General features: G+C 44.7%; 1 protein-coding gene across 1 annotated transcript in view; it reads right to left on the minus strand.

Moving 5' to 3' along the window:
• Nucleotides 1–21,442, minus strand: part of LRRC49 (leucine rich repeat containing 49) — a 1,414,487-nt gene that overhangs the window by 1,241,146 nt on the left and 151,899 nt on the right. Inside the window, exon 3 of the mRNA XM_069624757.1 lies at nt 12,087–12,171. Within this exon, the coding sequence (XP_069480858.1) occupies nt 12,087–12,171 (85 nt within the window). The remainder of the gene's footprint in view (nt 1–12,086; nt 12,172–21,442) is intronic.

A 21,442-nucleotide genomic window follows, 5' to 3' on the forward strand; every position in this document is an offset into this window, starting at 1 on the left:
ATTCAAAATGCCAAGTGATGGGTTCTTTGGACACCAAATGCACGTACTTGTGACCGGCTGCCTAACCGAGACTGTATTGTGGGATGACCGGGCCGGCCCCATTTGTCCATACGCTGGAGTGGCCATTAGGAGTAACATAACATCTTTTATGGTGGTGTAGTCCAAAGTTCATGCCGACGTCTTGGAAATCACTGTGCGACCAAAGCGTTTGCTTTATCTAAAGCGAATACTTTGTGTATGCGAAAAGATCAACATGTGGCTCACGATTAACATTTTCGATGACGACGGAACAAACAAAGTTACTATTTCCTTGAAAATGGGAATAGTCCAATGGTCTCAGACAGTTTATTGTGAAATTAAAGTACTTTACAAATTCTAAAATTGTTAATGTTTTCCTTTAAAAAACAGTTTATTATTTCAAAATGTAACGTACTGCGTTCAACGTCGCTATGTGTTCATTTGCAGGTTCTGCGTCACGGCATGTAGGTGCTTATGGGCGCATTTGGCTACGCCGGAGAGGAACGTCATCCAGAAAGGTGTTGAATATCACTAGGATTGGTTAAGTGACGAGATGTGTGAGTGTTTTCGTATTACAAAGTTATTGAATATCACTAGGGTTGGTTATGTAACGAGATGTGTGAGTGTTTTCGTACTACACAGGTTTCGTAATGTAGTTAAAAAATGTCGCGGCATACGTTTATTGACCGAGAGGTAGGCTGCAGCCATGGGGGCTGGGCAGAATGTCGGGGTCATGGTATAAGGTCATGATCCGCACAATGTGGCTACTGGTCATGACCAGAAGGGAGAAAAGATAGGATTACAGTGGCCATGTCCACCTGGGACTGGCTTTGTGGTAAACTTGTTCGCAATTACGATACATTTGAAAGGTAGGAAAAAAGTGCTGGTGGTAATATGTTAAAAGCGTCTACTTTGTGCTGCCATGGAAAGCGAAGAGGGGCCATGTATGGAACAACCGCCTTTCCTTTCTATGGTGACCATGTTGGAAAAGGATTTTGTTTTGTATGCCATTTTTTTTTTTACTATTCTTAAACTGTGAAAGGTGGTTCTTACAGGAACATTTAATTTGTTTACGGGTAGCTTTTATTTTGGAAGGACAGCTAAGACGGCAAGTTGTGGACGGAAATGAGGAAAGAGGCACCAAACAGTAATATGGGGGGCTAGGCGGATGGGGGGAAAATGTTGTGCGTGTGTTCTTTCTAGGGTAGGGGAAGTGTGTCTCATGCCCCTTCGTTACAGCAGTGCTGCAGCTTCTTGGGGAGGAGGGATAGCCTTAGCTCATGACGTTTTCAGATAAATAGTATTTTTTCTAAAAGTATGTACTGTGTGCCACATCGTCAATGGTTCACTACGAATGGGTGTTGGAGCTGTGCAAGGGAAACGTTCATGGTGGCAGTTCCTACATCAGTAAAAAATGTACTTCCACACTATCCATGCGGGATAGATCTTATTGTTAAGTGTGTACGGATTCTCAGACACGTCACCGTGCTCTGCGCCGATATATGGTCATGTGCTGGGCCGGCCTTAGGGGCAGCAGCCCCCTGGGTGAATTGGCGCCCCCCCCCCCCTCCGCGCGCCCCTGGTCAACAGGGGCCATGGCTACGGAGTGTATTTTTCTTTCTTTTTTTTAAATCTCCTCGCTCCGGCAAGGAGATAATTCTATTAATAGGGTGCATTAGCACCCTATTGTTCCTAAATGTGCTCCGCGGACGCATTGACAAACATTGAGGCGCCTGCCGCCACTATGCCAGCTCGGGGGAGCCATTCAAAGACACCGCCGAGCTGGCGTGGGGCTAACAGTCCCTTTTCTTGGTTAAGGCGCCTGCGGTAGAGGGGCGCATTTGGTGTCTTGACATTGAGTGCGCCAGCGTGCTGCGCCTTCTGCAGCTACGCCAGCTTCACTGAGCCATTGAAAGAGTCCCCCGAGCTGGCATGGCGGGGGGCTAATGGCGCCCTGGGGAGCGCGCGCGCCCCGGCCGGTCGGCCGGCTCACCCCCCCCTAAGGCCAGTTCTGGTCATGTGGCATTCTCCGCAAGGCGTGGAATGAAGTCAGATAGTCAGATGTTCGTTTACATTATGGTTACGTGCCACTATTAAAAACCTATGAAGTTCAGTAAAAAAAACTTTGATAACGGGACATTATGGTTAAGTTGCCCTACTAAGAACCTGTGAAATTCAGTAAAAAAAACTTTGTTAACGGGACGTTATGGTTCCAAGTAAAACCGAAAAACCCTTGAAATTCGCCAGTTATGGTAAACTAAGCAACCATAACTCGCGCCACCACTGTGCACTGCTAACACTAACACCCAGGACATCAAAGATGACATCATAAATGTCATTGATGACATCACTGAGGACATCAGATGTACATTTACTTTGAATGAAATCTCTGTAGAAGGTATTCTTATTATAATGTTCACCAAAAAGTGTCAAGGATGATTGCAATACATATCATGTGCTAACTAGTGCATTAAGCAATGCGTTGATATACGTAGCATTCTATTATGAAGTTCTATGCAGTATACTAAGGTACTCATGTAGCAATATAGACATTGTGCGCAGCATACATGATGGAGGTGCAATATTCATACGCTTGCCATGTTGAACAGTGAATTGATAACCGTTTTCTTATTAGAGTTTTGGCTACTGTGAAACATGTGATAAGTAGGTAATGAAAACCACTTACTACATAATGGCATTATTATAGACACAACACAAAGAGACATCATCACATACAAATATGAGTATATACATAAAAATTGAAATAAGGAAAAGAACAGCAGTACTAGCAGTAAGTGTTCATAACCTAACTGATAATCTTTATGCAGAGAAATTATTGGTCTGTTTCAAAGGTGATACTTACCCTATGCGTATATATCACATGATTTGACTGGATCCTAAGGGAATTACTGTAAGCACATACTTGAAGGATAAGTCTAAAATTATAGTACCTGTTATATTTTTAATTCCTGACTGTTACTGAAGAAAACCCTGTGGCCTAGATATGTTATTAAAGGAAAGAAAGGGGGAGCCAGACATGTGATGTCATCAGTGATGTCATCAATGACATTTTTGATGTCATCTTTGATGTCCTGGGTGTTATATATATCCTCCTCAATCCCCCTTTGATAGGGTATTTGCACACCCAGGTTTCTCAGGCTCCCGTAACCTTGATAGCTTTCCCAGTCGTTAATCACAATGTACCTTGCAACAATATGCTCTCTGTCTGGTTTCTCAGGCTTCCATAACCTCATCAACTTTCCCAGCGACTAGTTGTCTCTGTAGCTATGGTCCGACGTTGCGGAGCTCGGGGATTCCGGCTCCCTCATACGATCTGGTCTCAACGTCTGTTACTGGCCTACCACTGCTTGTTCATTGTCTGGCCACCAGATGAGACGTAGGCATTCCTGTCTCTGCTCCATATCTGACCTTGGCTCCTCGGTCGGGTAGAATGCCAACCCTCAGGTATTCAGCTTGCGGTTTGCTGGTCCTCCTCGCTGGCACTGGCACGGAGGCCCAGCGTGGCTCCACCCCTTCATGACGTCAATGATACGGAGGCTCACTTCCGTGTAGCGGTTCCCTTTCCTTCATAGGAGTTTCCTCTCGAAATACACCTATCAGGAATAAACAGAATGGGGTCCTTCTTCGCTGAACATGGCGTTCGGTTTGTGCTCAGCATTGTCTTTAGCCAATACATGTAAAGAAGGATCTTTGTAGAATATAGTTGTTGCGGGAGATATTAAAGTCTTTTCCACATCCATATATGCAGATAAGGTGGTTTGGACTGGGAGTTATGCTCCGGACTGTGAGGTTTCACTTACCTAGACCCCTAGGGAAGGTTTGGCTTACCAGGCTCACATCCCTAGCCTCACAGGGGGTGGCTTCTCTATGGGGAGAAGGGAAAAATGTCCAGATCTGTCACAAAACTCTGACTAATCCAATCTTAGAGTATTTGCTGAAACATAAAAGCAATCGCTCGCAAAGAGGACAGTTCCATAAGGGACCTTCAGATTTCTTCTAAATATCAACTATTGCCTAGCCTAGGTAGGATTGCTATACATCATTTTGATAACTATGATCCTGGGTGGTATAGTAAGGGGAATGGTATGTATGTTCCAGAAAATAAATATTAAAACCAAAGCTGTCAATATCCCGGAGACACACTTAGAAAGTGCAATTTCTGCACTGATGGAATAAATAGACAATGGGAAAACATCTTTAATGGGACATTGCAGGATTCCTGAATTATGTGATTTTGCGACACTTGGCTCTCACAAGGGTGTTATGTAAGCATGTTTTTCATTACACATAAACTCTGCAGCCCTGTATGAAGCAACCAAGGACAGTTTTGATTGATGGAGACCTTCTTGAATGAACAATATGCCGAAAGTAAGAGTTCAGGCCTAATAAGGGTATGAGGATGTAAATCCTTTGATGGTAGGACGGTGTAAGCCTCTGACATACAACATAATCAGGCACACAGCTATTATTGCGGCTAAAAAGGAAGAATGCATCCTATCTCCCATGCGCTGCAACTTCACATTTAGAAAGCCGGTTTGAGAAGATGAGTAAAATTTGGTTAATTTGGGGAAAAGACTCTCTGTGATGCAACCCCTGGAGGCTGAACATAGACTATCCCTGGAGTATGCCTCCTGTCAAGCTATACGGCTGCAGACCAATGACTAGGAATATGTAAGGGTGGTAGGCACTCCTGTCAGTGGTTTCTAGTACAATAGCCACAGCGAAACAATGAAAACAGAATTTACACAGAATATTGAACAAGCATCTTGCAAATCCACTCGCAGTTTGATTGAAATGATCACCACAAGTATTAGACAGCTAGGGAACCAGGGAACAAGCAAACTGCACACATTCATGAAGATGGAGATCTGCTTGCAGATAATGAAAGGAGTGGAGTCGCTGAGCTGCGTGGACACCATGACGGTTCTGTATGGCTGTTAAAAGATGGAGGGTGAATGTAAGCCTTTTGCCCACAGTCACATTGATAATCAAGTATTACTGAGTGCAGGGATAAGTAAGAGTAACAACACAGGGGACTAGGGATGTAGGAATATTTAACAAATGGTGGAAGGTGAAACAAGGAAACCACAACCAATGCTGGGACAAACAGCTAAAAGGAAAATCACCCAGCAAACACAGTGAATTATTCGGGCATTTAAGACAGTCTTAGCAATATACAAGGAGATAGAGGGGAAACAGAGTTTGCCAAAGTTGGGACAGCAGTCTAGAGAGAGTGGGTGCAATAGGAGAGGGTGAAAATGAGAGAGCATAGTTTCCTGAGAGATATAACTCAGTCCCTGACAGGAGTTATACAGCAAAGAGAGAATGCTACACAGAACCTTATAACAAAGATCCTGGGGAGGTCCGGAAACCACAAAGGAGATGAGATTTGTTTTTAACCTGCTACGGGCTATAAACCATATCCTAGCAGAAGCTGGTGACTGCCAGAAGGAACAGAAGTGTTTCTAGCCAAATGGAGGCTCTAATCTAGATTCTGGCAGGAGGTAATGATCCAAAGGACACGGCAAGAGCCTGATGTGGACGCTAGTCCAGGAGGGTGACCTTTGGCTGGTGGGCGTGATGATGTCCCATCAGGGAGGATGATAAACAAGGTAAGAGACCCTAAGAGAGAGCGAGGGGTAATGTGCAGGGAACGATGCGTGCAGGATTGTGGATCGCAAGCTCCAATTTAATTGGTACTGCGCACGGGTTCGGGCAGCGGCAGGGGCTGCAAACGCCAAACAGCAGAAGCTGAAAAGAGAATGAAGCTACACACATGAAGTGCAAGAGGGAGCCATGGAGGAAAAAGGTGCCCCGGGGAGCATGACAGGGCCACCTGGCTCCAAAATGGCAGCGCATTGTCTTCAAATTTCAGCCCCTCAACCCGCGGACTGAATAATGAATTCCTGCAGTGCATCCAGAGTGGGAGTAGGGCAAAACAAATGTCACACATCCCCAAGCATGAGGTTTAGGTAATTAAAAAGGCCTATAAGTGAGGATTCAGAGAATAAAAGGCAGCCGGACAACCCAGTGGTTTGGGGTTTGAAGACACAGTAGCAGAGAGGAGGCAAAGTATGAGGAGGAAGGAAGCAAGGAGGCAAGAGTAAAAACAGTCAAGCTTTGGAGAAGGGTAAAATCTGGAGGAGGAAGGAAGAAGGCGAGAATAGGGTAAGGCATGATTTGGAAAGTGGCACGATAAGGAACAGGAAGGAACATGGAGAAAAGAGTAGGTGCAGAAGGGAGACAGACAACCAGCAAAGCCTCAAAGAGGAAGGATTTGGCAACAGTAGTGGTAGATAGTAATTGACAGGAAGATCTATCCTGAGAAAGCGTAGTTTTTGCCAAGCCAAAAAGGCCATAAACTGTGCGAGGAGGTAAAACACAAACCAGTGGCTGCAAGTTGGGTGTACATTTGAATGCCAGGGTTATTATAGTTTGGGTGCTGTTGTCTTTTGGTGAGGGACTGGCAGTTTGAGCCATCAAGACCCAAGAAAGCTGCCAAATAAGACAATGAGTAATCAAGCCGCCAGCTAGGAGCCATAAGCCAGGAGACTGGCAAGCCTACCAAGGATAATAAAGTACACTTGGCCACATTTGAAACTAGATGGAGAGCAGCAAGCCAGCCGAGAGCCAAACTTTGGATTTGTGGAAGCTAGCAGAGCCACAGAGGACACATAGGGGACAAGCCGGAGGAGGAGATCCCTGTCGGAGCAAGACTGAGACCCCCACACACTGCTTTTTTCACAGCAGGCACTAAGAAGGCTGGGTAGGTTCACTGTGAGCATGATACTAGATGTGTCTGCAAGGAAGGATTTGCGGATAAACTGAGAAAACAAAAGCTCCAGTGCATGAGATAGAGAACAATAATGAGGACTGCCTGGATATCCACCTAGGACAGACACAGAAGAAATAGACTGTTTGGTGGGGTCGCCTCAAATGATCACAGATGCCGTTGGTTCTTTCAAGGGTGTTTATTCCGAATTATACAGAGGTAGTGTACTTTCGAAGTTATTAAAGGAGCTTTTAATGTGCTGCTAGGGCCCTCTGTCTCTCCTCTCCTTTGGGTTATCCCTACTTTAGCCCAGGAAACCATAACCCGATTAGTGCTAGGGCTTGGCAACCCCTACAGTATTTTGGCTATATCTAATAGCTACAATGGTCTCCCTAAATTGTAGCTCACTCAATCCCTATGAGCTTTTTAGCTGCCTCTACTCTATCCCCGCTTAGTGCTCTATCAGGGTTGGGGACAGTGGTTTGCAGTTGCTCAGATGGAATCGTCCAGTCCAATCACAGTCAGTCTTACCTTGCCCTAGTGCCCTGCATCTTCCACTCCTGTTCTCCACCTGCAAATCTTCTATCCCTCTGATGTTTCCCTCCACTTTCCTACCTCCACCATTTGATGCAACCTCTCTCCTCTTCCGACCTTTACTCTTCCAACTCCACTACTCCTTCCCTGCTCCCACTCTCATCCTACTGTTACTACCACCATTCCACTAATACTTCATCACTGATCACTGCTAGTGACTACTACTACCACTCTCCTTTCGCTACCACTTTTCCACTACCACCTCTCCACTTTTAATGTCACCTCACTACTGCCACCTGACTACTTTACTTTCCTCCCACTTCCACTCACTACCACTGTGTCTTCCTCTACTACCACCCTTATCCTTCCGCTACCTCCACTAACACTACTCCAGTATCTCTTTGCACTACCACTTGTCTAAATGCCAACAAGACCGAGATCCTCCTTATTGGCACAGCATCTCCATCCTTTCCTCTCACTCTCTGGCCGGCCTCCCTTGGCCCTCCACCTACCCCCAACTGCGTGGCTAAGAATCTCAAAGTTAACTTTGACTCTACACTTTCCTTCTCTGCACACATCTTTGACGTCTCTAAAAAGTCCAACTTTTTATTGCACCTCCTTAGAGGTACTCTGCCATTCCTCTCCTTCACTCAAAAGCTCACTGTCTCCCAAGCTCTGGTTCTTTCCAGACTGGATTACTGTAACAGCCTCTTTCTAAATCTACCTGCCTCCACTCTCCGCCCTTCACAACTAATCCAGAACAGGAATGCGAGACTTGTCCTTGGCATCAAGCCCTGGGGTTGTATCTCTCAAGCCCTGAAATCCCTTAATTGGCTCCCAGTAGATGCAAGGATCACATTTAAAACCCTCTGCATTGTCCACAAGGATTTCTGGGGCCTGGGTCCAAAATAACTTCAACTATCCCTCCATAAATACCTCCCCTCTCGAGCACTAAGCTCCTCTACTTCTAACTCCCTCAGGGTTAATCGTTATGCAAAGAAACAAGCTGAGGGTAGATCTATGTCTTCGGCTGGTGCCTCCATTTGGAACAGCTTCCCAGCCACCTTGAAACTTGAGGAAAACCGTCTCCGGTTCCGGAAGCATCTCAAGACCTTCCCTCTTTGCCTCTACCTTTGTCTCCTTTCTCCCCTGTTTATCTGTTTTTGCGGTATCAGGTTTTTCCATCGAATTAATTACCATTGAATTAGTATCCATCAAAATGTATCCATCTAAATGCTTTTCCATCGAAAAAGCATATTCATTGAATACATTTTGATGGATGTTAGGGTTAGGGCTACATCGAACCTCTCTATATTTTCGATGGAAAGGTTTTGTCGAATATGCACATTTAATTAATAAAAATGTAATTTCGATGAATCTTTATTCGTTGGTTTTATTTTGATGGATTTTATTTTCAACGGTTTATTTTCGATAGAAAGACTAGTAACCGTTACTTCTCTTGGCATCTTGCACCTGCCCACCCTCTGTCATTCGGGCCCAGGTACCTGAACATCCTGCCACCCTCCTGCACTGCCTCCAAGCCACCCTCTGCATTAGGGTTCTGTATCTGTACCCATACAGTCCCCCTCCCACTTTTCTTCTGCACTTATCAGATATACCTTATCTGACCAACTTTCACTTGCCAATTGCTGGCTGCACTACCATGGTTTTATCGCCCTTATTTATTTATTTTATTTAATATTGAATCTGTTTTTCTCTCCGCTGCTGCACACTTTCCACCCCCCTCCCTTACATGCACTTCCCCCTTTTCCTTTTTCATGCACCTGCGCTTTCTTAGATGTCACTGGGCCTAGTAAGATTGCCGTTTTCTTTTTTTTGTTCTCCCTTGTTCCCTTTCCTTTTTGCCTGGTCGCACTCTGAAACACTTGTGTACGAGCGCGATATAAATAAAATATCATTTCATTATTTCACTCATGCACATTCATCTCTGTATGTGAGAAAAGCTAACCTGCCAGGGTTTCTTAGCTAGAGCCACAGCTTACCTGGAGACAGTAATGGGGCAGAGCTGCAGAGACCCTTTCTGTTTTAGGATCCCTACGACACATATTACAAATATTGAGCATGTGCTATAACCTTATGAAGATGATTTTTTCCAAAAAAAACTATATTGTATCAGAGAACATCAGGTAAATCAGTAATCCCCAGATTTATTCTATCCTACCGAGAGTCTCGGGAGGATAGCTCAGTAGCAGCGCGCTCGTCTTGGAAGCAAGACGACACGGAACAACACAGGTTCAATCTGCAGGTCCGCACTTAGAAACCTCTGGGTATTAAGCACGTTATAAATAATCAATTATAATTAAAATTATAATATAATTATAATAATTGAACCTGGAAACTTTCAAATAGAAGGAGGGAATTTTTATAAAGCCAGACCCTTCAGTCCCCGTAGACTTTTAGCTCAACCGCCTCATGTGAATAAATAAATATGGCTTAAATTCACCTTTCCGAGTGACATGGTTTGTAGCTTCGCCACGGGCACCATTGTATACCTGTTCTCAGGAGGTACATTTTTATTTTAGAACCCTCCTACAGTTTTAGCCAATTCCCTGTGCTCTAGAAGGAGCAGATGGGCATTTTCTGCTGTACGCAGTTTATTCACATGCAAGAGTCATTTATACTGAGATAACCTGTATGAGGTTGCCCAGAATGTCTGGCCCAATTCAGTGCAGCCGGATTCTCCCTGGGTATGCAGGGTCTTCACCACATACTGATCGGAATTAGCAGACGCAGAGGACAAACACAGAGTCATTTCCCCATTTTTGAATGGCTGTGATCACACTGATGGTGCAAGTGTCGGGCATCAGTCGTTCAGAAATGCATGAATCTGATGGCAGATGACGGAGGCCCAGGTTCTCCTGCAGGGACATAGATGACACCCCTGTAGTGCTGGAGAACACCCCATTATTATGAGTCATGCAGTTGGGCCTAAGGCCTATAATAATTACCCGAGTTCTGGAATTCTGAGGGGCAGCTTCACCACATTGTGCTTGGGATCTACAGGTGTCGAAAAAGGATGCTGACACAAGGGTGGCATTCTGGTTGTCAAAGACATTTATTTATCAAGAAAACTCCACCATCCTGTGTCACAACCTCTTTCTATCCCACACACTACAACTAAAGAATAAGTCAACAGAAAGTACTTTCTCCAGGAGAATGACTCTATTCTCCTGTTGTTGGAGTGGTATTCCCAGGAATATTATTTGGTGAATGGATACAATGTTCTTTGGCAAAAGGATACCAAGGGGAATGACTCCCTTACTCTGGCTTGTGGTTCCAACAATCCTTTGCACTAGTCAACTTTCGGAACCAGGAGAATGACTCCCTTCTGCAGGTATTGGTTCACACACTCTAAAATAGTTCACACCAAAGCCAGGGGGAAGGACCACACCAAAGCCAGGGGGAATGACTCCCTTCCCTGGTGTCTCTTGTTCAAAAAGTCTTTCAATTTCTTCAGCTTTCAGAGCCAGAAGAATTACTTTCCTTGGATGCTTAGCAGACGTGTGTAGGGGTCCCAGACCCTTCCCTGGTGCTCAGTAGGCTTGTTGTTGCCACTGTGACAAGGAAGTACTCCTATGATGCTTAGTTCACTTGTGTTAGGGTCCCAGACCCTTCTCTGGTGGTCAGTGGACTTAATGCTACCACTGCGACAAGGATGTTTTCCTCTGATGCTGGTTGCACCCTTATCAAAGGGCCGGCAGAGAGCTTCTCGAGCCTGGCTCTCTTCTATCCCTGTCTGCCCTCTGGGTCTCTCGTACCTCCTCTTACCTTCCTTGTGATTTCAGTATACCACTGGGGATTCCTGGGAGTGGGCCATATCTCTCCCGCTCTTCGGGCTTCTCTCCTCTGTTTCTGCAGCACTGCGGCAACTCTGTGCTCTACTGGTCTGCTTGACTCTATTCCTGCTTCGTGTTAGGGTCTGTTCCATCTGGAACACAGAGGACTCCTTCAGCGCTCTGCCGGCGTCCTCTGCGCTTCAGCATCCCCGGTCAGCTGACAGGACTAGAAACTCCCACTCTGGATGATTTCCACAACTGCTGCCTCTTGCAGCGGGGCTTGATGACGTATTTAGTCCTTGTTCTCTTCCTATACAATTTTGCCAGTCCAGCCTTGGTGGATTGTCAAAGTCCTTTGTTGTTCTTGATTGATTGATATTCCTGCATTCTAGGGGCCACCTCGTACCAGTACTAGCATAGTTAGTAATCTTCATGTCTTCTGTGCTCTTCTTCGTCCTGGTACCTTCTGCTTTGACTGTTTCTCCTGAACTACTGAAATACATGGCTCTACTCTTAAATAAGTGGTTTGGCATGGAGGGGGAGGTTAGGGGAGGTTGGGGTGTGATGTTGGAAAATGGGCTGTATCCTGGGAGATTGTTTGTATATCCAGAAGGGGAATCCTTCCCCATGATGTCCTCCTGCATTGGACCACATCTAGGCGGACTATTGGGTAGTGACCGCACCTCCTTGGCCTCATGGGAAAGGGCTCCCTCTAGGGGAGAAGTGACGATACCTTGCAAATCGTCAGAGTGCGCTCATTCATTTTGTGTTGCCCCACTGCTCCACCAAGGGAGTTGAAAGGGGGGGATCTCAGTGACAGCTGGTTGAAATAAAGCTATGGTCATGCAGTTAGTTCAGTGTGATGAAACAACTTCTCTTTGCAATAAATGTATTAACGCTGTTCATTGGAAAGAAGATGTATATTTTGAACTAAAATGCAATACCTTGTTTGCTGATGTTTTTTTCTGTCTCTTGCTGCATAAGTTTGCTGTGCAAAGATGTTTGCTCTTTATTCAGTCTGTAATCAAACTGCAAAAAAAGGTGGTTAATTTCAATGTCTTAACATGATCTTGTGCACAGAATTTGTTAACATCAAATATTCCATATGACTTGGGATATTCCTCAGATGTTGTACATGCTTAACATCCATATTTAGTTGATGTAATTGATTCTTTATCAACATTTTTGGCTCATTGAACCTTTCGTGTGAGAAAACAAGACCACGATAAAATGATAAAATATCAAAAACTCACGACAAAAAAAACATTTGATGCTTCTCAAACAAAAATCTAAACACAACCATAAACCAAAACAGGTTAGCCACTCATATAAGAAACCTATTTTCAAGGCTTTGCCTTGCAACCCTTCATAAGAGATACTACCACCAAGTGGGCAAGAGGTACTTCAGAGAAAAGTCCCAAACCAATCATTAAAAAACATTTCCCTGACTGTGTCAAGCCTTAGCCCTCAGGGTAAGTGTGTGCCTCTTGGAATGTCCCATTATGCATAGTTCTCATTGTGTAGGCACAATCATGTTGCTGGCCTGAGTGCACATTGCCCTGATCTTCCAAGCTGCAGGCAGAATGACCCGACATCCTTGTTATACTATGGTCTATATCACTCAACACATATTGGGTCTATCCCTATAGGAGGCCAGCCTGGAGACCATATAAAACCAGGCACCCACCGGACCTACCCCAGGAGGGAGCACAGTCCAGTAGGGGGGGGGGGGGGGAACCCTCTGGGGAAGAAAACCCCCAAAGATGATAAGTTCTAGAAGCTGGGCCTCACAGGCTGGAGGAAGGCAGAGGCCATAGGAAGACAGTCTCCAGGCTAGGCAGTAAGGATTGGGGCTCCGATAATAGCAGGTTCCAGACAGGACAAAGGCAAGAAGGTCCAGGCGGCAAGCAAGGACGGAAAGAGCACCAGAGGAAAGAGGCAGCATCAGAAGGAAGGCTATGGGCAAAAATGGGAATAGCAAGCGCACCTGCAAAGCTGGAAAGCACTACAACGCCAGGAGCTGATTCCCAACAAGGCAGAAGAGCTTACTGGTAGGTGTGTGGTACATGCACAATGACGTAGTCAGGCTCCAAGAATGGGCCGCTAGCCAGTGCTGATTCCCGAAGGCATACTGAGCCCTTAAAGGTCTTCGGTAGCTCAGAAGCAGGACAATCTCACCCACTTCAAGAGAATGTAATTCATCTTGAGAGCCTTCAAACCTTTGGAGGGTTTGTAGAGTTTCAGGTGTGTTTCTCATGCTAAATTGATCAAACGATTTTTCTCCGAGAAGGCCCTTACGGCAGCGTACCTTGCCAGGCAATTATTTGCGCTATTGTGAATAGGAATGAAACCTGTACCAGCTAACAAGGCCACATTCAGGAAGCCATATGCAGAATTAATACATTCTGCCAGAATACTCTCCGACAGGTAATCTGCATGCTAACATTGTCATCTAATCGCCATATATCAGTGCTGTTTGTTGTCTGGCTACCATAATTTGCCTGGAATATCGACTAATGTGGGGTGAGAGGATGTTATCCTCCCTACAAAACGTAATGTTCGCTCTACCTTTTCGTTTGCTGTTGTGATACAATGGTTAACCCTAGGTAGATGAATTTGTTGTCTTGTTCCAGAGGTAGACCATTAAGAAAAACCTCCCTGCTGGTGGCTTCTGATGATTAGGAACAAAACTCAGAGTTTGGGATTTGCTCTTGTTGATAAGAGGCTTGTTTTCTTTACAATACTCTACAGTGAGATGCTTCTGTGATGCCAATAGAGTTCTGTCAAAAATAACTGAGTCATCAGCATATAATAATACTGGGAACACAATATTACCTCCATTTGGGATATTCTTTGATTTGTTCTTGATTGCTGCAAGTATGTCTTCACATAAAGGACAAAAAAAAAGAAGGGCCAAAATATATCTTTGTTTCACCCTTCTAGTTGACAAGAACTCCCATGAGAGCTTCCCAGTACAGGGAACACGAACTTGGGCTGAGGTTTGTATGAAGACCTTTCATAATAGCGAGAAGTTTGGAATCGAGCTCCTAATTTGTTAGTGTGGCCCAAAGCTTGGATCTGCTGACTAAGTGAAGAGCTTGTGTAAGGAACACTCATGGTGGCACCAGTAAAAACAGACACAGTTCAAGGGTGTTTATTAAACTGTATATACAGGTTGGAAAAACAGCTAATCTAAACCTAAATCTAAGATGGGAGCAAGCTATGACCATCAAATAATAATAAGGCAGCTGTCCTAGTGGTGTCTTGTCAACTAAAAGGGCCTATACCAAAAAAAAGATTGCCAATTCTTACGACTAAATACCAAAAAGAGTGTGGGATAGGATTCACAAGAAAGAAAGAAGTGTTCACAAATGATAAGTCAAAATTTGGAAGCTGGGGCGTTTCCCTTCCCCATGTTTTGAGCACGGGACAAGGCGGGACTCCTGAGCACAGCACACGCTCAATTTTCCCAGCACAAGACAACAGTTCTGCTCTCAGCCATCAGGTCCTTTGGTGGTCAAGTATCTTTTCTACACATAGTCTCTTGCCTCCAAGGACCTGATGTGTTCCAAAACAATTTTTAAAAAGTTCCTTTCTGCTTGTATGTTGGATGATGCCTTTTCACCCCTGGATCTCCCTCTTCCGGGCTCAGATCCACAAACAGTTCCTTTTTACAAAATCATAAATAAAAGTTCTTTTCTGATTGCACTTGGATGGTGATACTTCACCCCTGGGTCCCTCTCTTCCAGGCTCAGAACCCTCTCGAATATCAGCCTCCCTCTGTCAGGTTCACTCTGGCTTGTATTCAAAAGATTTCTCTGTCGCATTCACATGTCGGTGGGGTGATGGTTTTTCTCCCTCTTCCGGGCTTAGACCCTTCTTGAATGTTTGCCTCGCTAAGTCAGCTTCACTATGGCTTTTCCCAGTGGGTGATGGCTTTTCACCCCTGGATCCCCCTCTTCCGGGCTCAGATCCTTCTTGAATGTTTGCCTCCCCCCCGTCAGGTTCACTGCGGCTTTCCTCAAATCAACTTCACTTATAAAAAAGTTATTTTCAAATAATTCACTGTGGACATCCCCCTGTTGGGTTCACCTTTGTCAACTCACTGTTCAATGGGACTTTAGGCTTTGCCCCCTTCCATTGGCATCCCTCCGTCGGGTTCACTCTTGCCAACTTCTCAGTTCCTTCTACTTTCTTATGATGCAGGATTCACTTCCCTTAGCTTTCCAATCATCTGTCAAAGACTTTTGACTGTACAGAGGATTTTACTAGACCCCTGGATGACCACTTTGACCTTTTTCCTCAAGGCTCTCCTAGGGCCTTCGGGTATCAGTAGTTTCAACATACATGGGATACAGCAGAGTCTCTTGAATGAGCACCCAAGTGGTGCTGGGCCCCTCTGTAGCTGGATTTCACCTCTCGTATTAACAGTTATTTGTATTTTCCTCAATTAGCCATTTGCTACTTTTGTTCAACACAGTTCGGTTTCTTATCAGCTCTTCCCTCGACTCACCGGCTGTAATGAACAGCTTGCCTTTTCTTGTCTCTGCAGTCAAGAACGGTAGCAAACGTCTCTCCCTGGCTCAGTTATCAGTGGAGGAGGGCTCTGTGTACCATTGACATCTGCTGCAACACATGCTGGATATTGTTCGCGGTCTTCCGATTCCTTCCACAGAGGCTTTATGGGTCTGGGTCGTAAAGGGCAAGGTCTGTTCTCTCCTTGTCACCCTTTCAGTTCTCGCTGCCTTCCTCCTCTTCTTGAACTGCCATACTTGGATAGCTCAGACGTTGTGCGGTCTGCCTAGCACGTCATGTACTCTTCTGCTCTGCCTTTTATTCCTGTGGGGAAAGAAAAGGGCCGCCAGGTGTGTGTGATTCTGGTCAATTGCCCGACCTTGCCTGACCCTTGTCTTGGGACATATCAGGAAAGAGCCACGGTATTTCTTTCAACTTTGTCAAAATGTTTTATGTTGGGGTGGCAGAATGATTAGGGGGGGGGTTATGGGAATTGTAGTGGTTTATAAACGTAGATTGGGAATTCGGAAAATAATAGTCAGAAGGACGGGGAGAAGAATGATTGGGATCTTAGATATTAGATTGCAGAGGAGGACATGCTTGGGATGAGGTTGAGGTGGAATGACAAGTGTCCTTCACAAACTGAGGGGATATCTGGAGAGGAAATTACAATAGAGCATTCTCTTCTCTTGCCTAATGGTGTTTTTCTCCCTTGGTATTCCTCCCCGTTCTTTCCACTTCACTCCGGCCAGAGAGGAGAAAGAACTTTGGATTTTCTACACTTGGGAGAAATTGAGGAATGTGGTGTACTAAACATATCTTTAATCGTGGTGTATACATGGATCAAATGCTGAAGTGCAAAAATGGGATCATGAATAGAGAGCCCATTTCTGAAACCTCCTTGAACTCGATTCAATAGTAAGTTCTATTCAAGCCCAATTTATAAGATTCAAAAGGACCCTTGTAAAAATCTCACAGTCAATGTCCACCAGGCCTGTAAAATGTTGTGTCATTGATTAGTCCCTATTTATATATTGGAACAATCGTGCTCCTATGCCATGAATCAGGGAAGGTGCAAAAAGCAGAGAAAAAACGAATAAAGCCACCTGGGATGTAAACCACTCCTCCGTAAATGTTCTAACTTCTGGGAGGACTGCATTTTGACTGGGGGGGTTTTGCCAGATCCCAGTTTATTGCTTGCCTGTGTGGTGCTTTTGACTGAGAATAACTCTCAGATTTTATTCTTATGCCAGATGGCACTGTCCATTCTAGCCAGACTCATTTCTTGATTTGGACCACTCAGACAATTCAAACAGGATGCTCTAGCTTTCAACATTCGTAATGGCTGATCTGCCTGAAAAGATTATGGAAAGGTAGTGTTCTTAAAGATCTGGAAAAAGTGAGCAACGTTAAGCACTTAATCAAGCCTTTGCCAGACCCTTTAATACTGCAATCTAGAGACAAATGTGACTATATCAACAATGTGTTCATAAAAAAGGTAGACAAGAAAAGGCAACACATTGAACGCTCCAAACACACCATACATGTACCTCCCATATCAGCCCTTGTTGTATCAAGATTGGCCTAATTCTGGATTATCACTTTAGAATACCCGGCACTCTCGCAGCCCTCAAACCTGCCAACAACTAAGACATAGCACCATCCCAGCTATCCTGAAAGTGGGATAGATCATCTCGCTGCTGAAGAAACCCAGACTCGATCTAGATGATCTGGCCAACTATTGCCACAACAAACATCCACTCTTCCTCAGCAAAGTGATTAAGAAGATGGTCACCATCCAGTTGCACGAAAGCATCACTGAGCACAATCTCCTACAGGACAACCAATCCAGTTTCCGACCAGAATGCAGCACAGAGGCTTCCCCCATCACATTGTTGATGATGCTTTACAAATTCTGGACAACAGAGCCACCTAAGTATTAGTCCTACCGACTTCTATGCTGCCTACAAAATGGTTAATCATGAAGCCCTATTCTAGATCGTTGCCACACACTTGTCCTCTGACAGAATATTCTTGCAGGGTCCACCTCCTACCTCTCCAACAGAGGCCAGCTCATCCAGATGGGTCCCAGTTGATCCCAGCACTGTCCTGTAAACTGAGGAATTCCTCTAGTCTCTAGCCTAGCCCTGTCATCTTCAACATCTGCATGGAAAATCTGGAAGAACTCATTGCCAACACCAAGATACACCAACAGATGGACGAGGTGCAGCTTTACCTAAAGATCGAATTCATCAATGCCATTCATCGACTAAAGCCTGGATGTCAAGAGTCTCCCTGAAGCTCAACCCAACACAGATGGAATTAATTCTCCTCAGAAAGCCCAACATGCATGCTCAAGTCTACAATTGGCTGACTCACATGAAGCTCAACAGTTTAATTCCTCAACTATCATCCAGTGCAAACTCTTTCTGCTTTACCACAGACTGTAACCCCTCATTCAAAACACATTTCCACAAAGACCCAAGAAGCACGGTACATGCTTGAGCTCCTCCGTAAATTCAAGCCGTTCATTCCTGCCTTTATTTTCACAACAGCTGTTCAAGCCCATGTCATTTCTGTCATGATTTGCAGGACAATTCACCACCCGATATGCAAACTGCGTACGCCCTTGCTTTTCTGCCTGTGCCCCCAATAGTTTCCATGTGCCTCCACCAATGCTATGAGCATACGCATCGTAACCTGATCACAGCACATTCATGCCAGAGACTACCCTTTGTTGTCAAGGTTATCCGAGGCGCGGCGGTACGTCAGCACGTATTACCAAGACAGCAGAGGCATAAAGAACCAAACCTGATTTGCTGCTGTTCTGATCTCCATTGTTGAGCCTTGGCTTTGCTTCCTGACTACTGGTACCTTTCTTCTTGGCTATCATGGTTTACAAACTCTGCTTCTGTCTTAAGGATTGCATCTTGGATCTAACCTAAATCTTTATTTTTGCTTGATTGACACAAAACAACTGATGTTTCCTGCTTGGGATTGTGGAGCAGTGGAATTATCCTCATCTCTTTGGACCAGCGTTGTGCATAGAACATTGGACGCTATGCAGCTTTATACAATTGTGCACTCTGATTGTCGTTAGTGTGTCCTCGTTCCGACCCGAGGTAGGTCCCTATTAACACCACTAACCCTCCTTCCCTTTAGCATGTAGTCCTTTTCCCCAGTTATTTACTCCTTCATTGTATTCCTCATGACTCCTACGTTCAATACTTTGGAATCAATCAATTTACTTTATTTCGGTCCAATAAATAGATCATAAAAAGTCGTACACAGAATTTATAACATTACAAATCACACAATACATTACGATAAATAATGAAATCATTGATACAACTCTGTAGAATGCGGCACTATTATACCAAAAACTGAGGCCGCAAGTTTAAAAGCAAAAAATATAAAAACACCGGACTCAGCAACAAGAGACCAACAATAAGGTGCCGTGTTTACATCTCATCTTCCAAGATTGGAGCAAGTAATTCCCCAAACAATTAGTTTCCAACACACAGTCCCCTGCCATGCAAAGGTCAAGCACTGCATCCATTCTTCTAATACAACTATTTAAAAAACGGTATCAAAAATATTTTCCTAATATGAGAGTTCTTGGGACAAAACAAAATAAAATGCACTACACTTTCAATCTCAGATGGACACAAAGGACAAGCGGCTGAAATACTCATATTCCAATGATGCCTGACCTTGGCTAGAGGAAGAGTGCCAATGCAGTTTCATATACATTGCTTTCACTGATTTCAATTTCATTCTGTCCAGATAATCTTCAAAACCAGATATTCTTTGCTGGACAGATAAAGAACCAGAGTAGCCGACTGTCAGGGTTCCATTCCGAAAAACCCATTGTGGTCTCATATCTTCTCCCTCACGTCTTGGACATTCTATATACAGAAGGAAGCAGCCCCATGTCCCCAGCAACTCTGTTATTATCTCTGAATCTTTGGGAGTTAAACACTGTTTGCAAAGGCCTCAGGCTACGCTTTCATCTAGGAGCGTTCGTTCTTTCAGAGAACGCTATGGGTTGCCTTCAAAACGCTGGCTACCATTACACACACGTATGCCTCCTGGATTACGGTGGCGCGTTGTGCGTGCTGTCAGCTGTTCGTGATATAAACTCCACCCACTCTGCACGGCGCTGCTTCTGAATTTGTTCTGAAAGCTGCTTTACGTTTTGTTACCCTTGATTCCTGGTTTCTTGACTCCATGGTCTGTACTTCAGATTTCCTCCTCTGTCTCCTGATTTGGCTCAATTTTGGTTTATCTGGCTGATTCGGAATGCCTAATGGACTGCTACGGTTCCCCTCTGTATACATGGTCCCGCCTGTTGCTGACTCGGACGCTTACTGGATTGTCACGGCTCTCCTCTGTATATTTGCTCCCGCCTGTTGCTGACTCGGAACGCTTACTGGATTGTCACAGTTCTCTTTTGTGTTTCTGCTTTCACCTGTTGCTAACTGGGAACATTTACCGGATCATCACGCTTCTTCACGTCTCAATACTACAGTGTTTGGGGACTATACACTTCGGCTTTGGGATCTTCTAAGACACTCGGGGACATTGGCGCATCGGCGCAAGCATCAAGTACTTTCGGTTTAGGTGTCCTCGTGCCGGCAGGAATAGAAGGATTTTGTTGTCCTGAAACTACTACTTCTCTTGCTGCAACTATTCCTCGTGGGACTCATCAAGACACTCGACACTGTTTTATAGGGTTACCCATCACACTTTTTCTGGAACGTTAGCCAATCCACTCATTATTTTTGTGAGTACTTCATCCTATCCTTGTTTAAGTCTTCGGTATTGTTCATTGACTTTATATTAATCCTTTGTTTTCTTTTTGCAGCCAGCTGTGTGTACTGGGGTGTACTCAATTTTCGGGCAATACTCACCTCAATCTGTCCTTTTGTACTCTTAAGGGGTATATTGTCAGAAAGACTCAATTGCTTCACGACGTGTCAAGCCACCACTTCTGATTTTAGTCCTTGGGCCTAAGACCGACCTTGCAAGTTTCGCTCGGGTTTCTCTCAACCATTTGCTTTCATAGGCTTTCTTTATTAATATTTTGGTATTCTCAGGAATTGCATCCGGACGAGACCAATAATTCTCCAGCTCAAAGGCGGTCAACTCTTTTTTTATGGCTGAGAGGCAGGGTAAATTAACTACACCTGGTTGAGACAAAGCATCTTTAACGCATCTCTGTTCTGGCTTATCACTTATCAGGCCTGTCCCATGGGCCTGCATAAATCTGGACAAAGCTCTGCAGTGCCTGATCAGCCTCAAACCTGCCCTATTCACCTGGTCCTTCCAGGCACAATTTTCAGTCAACTGAACACCTAAATAATCGTAGCTAGTAACCTGCTCAATCACCCCACTGTCCAAGCTGATTCTTAGCCTTGGTGTTTTCATCTCCCTTTTCCTCCTAAACACTGTTATCTTGTTTTTTTTACATTTATTGAAAGTCCATTGCTTTCCCAGAATCTCTCGAATATTTTCAACTGCTTTCCTAGGCTTTTGGGCGTTGGAGAGAAAAGAACTGCATCATTGGCAAATAAAGGACCGGGATGCGCTCATCGGCCAACAATGGGGCATCGGTCATCTCAGCCAACAATAAATCAATAACACCCATTTATAAAAAGGCAAAACAGACTTGGTGCAAGGACTGTTATGCTCACCTGGTATCCACGGGGGCGCCACACGATACTGGATGGAGGTCTAAGCGCTATCCCGTACCCCTCTCTGCTTGGTTATGTGCCAGACGTTG

The sequence above is a fragment of the Ambystoma mexicanum genome, chromosome 11 (assembly GCF_040938575.1).
Source record: "Ambystoma mexicanum isolate Mex_15411 chromosome 11, UKY_AmexF1_1, whole genome shotgun sequence".
NCBI lineage: Eukaryota > Metazoa > Chordata > Amphibia > Caudata > Ambystomatidae > Ambystoma > Ambystoma mexicanum.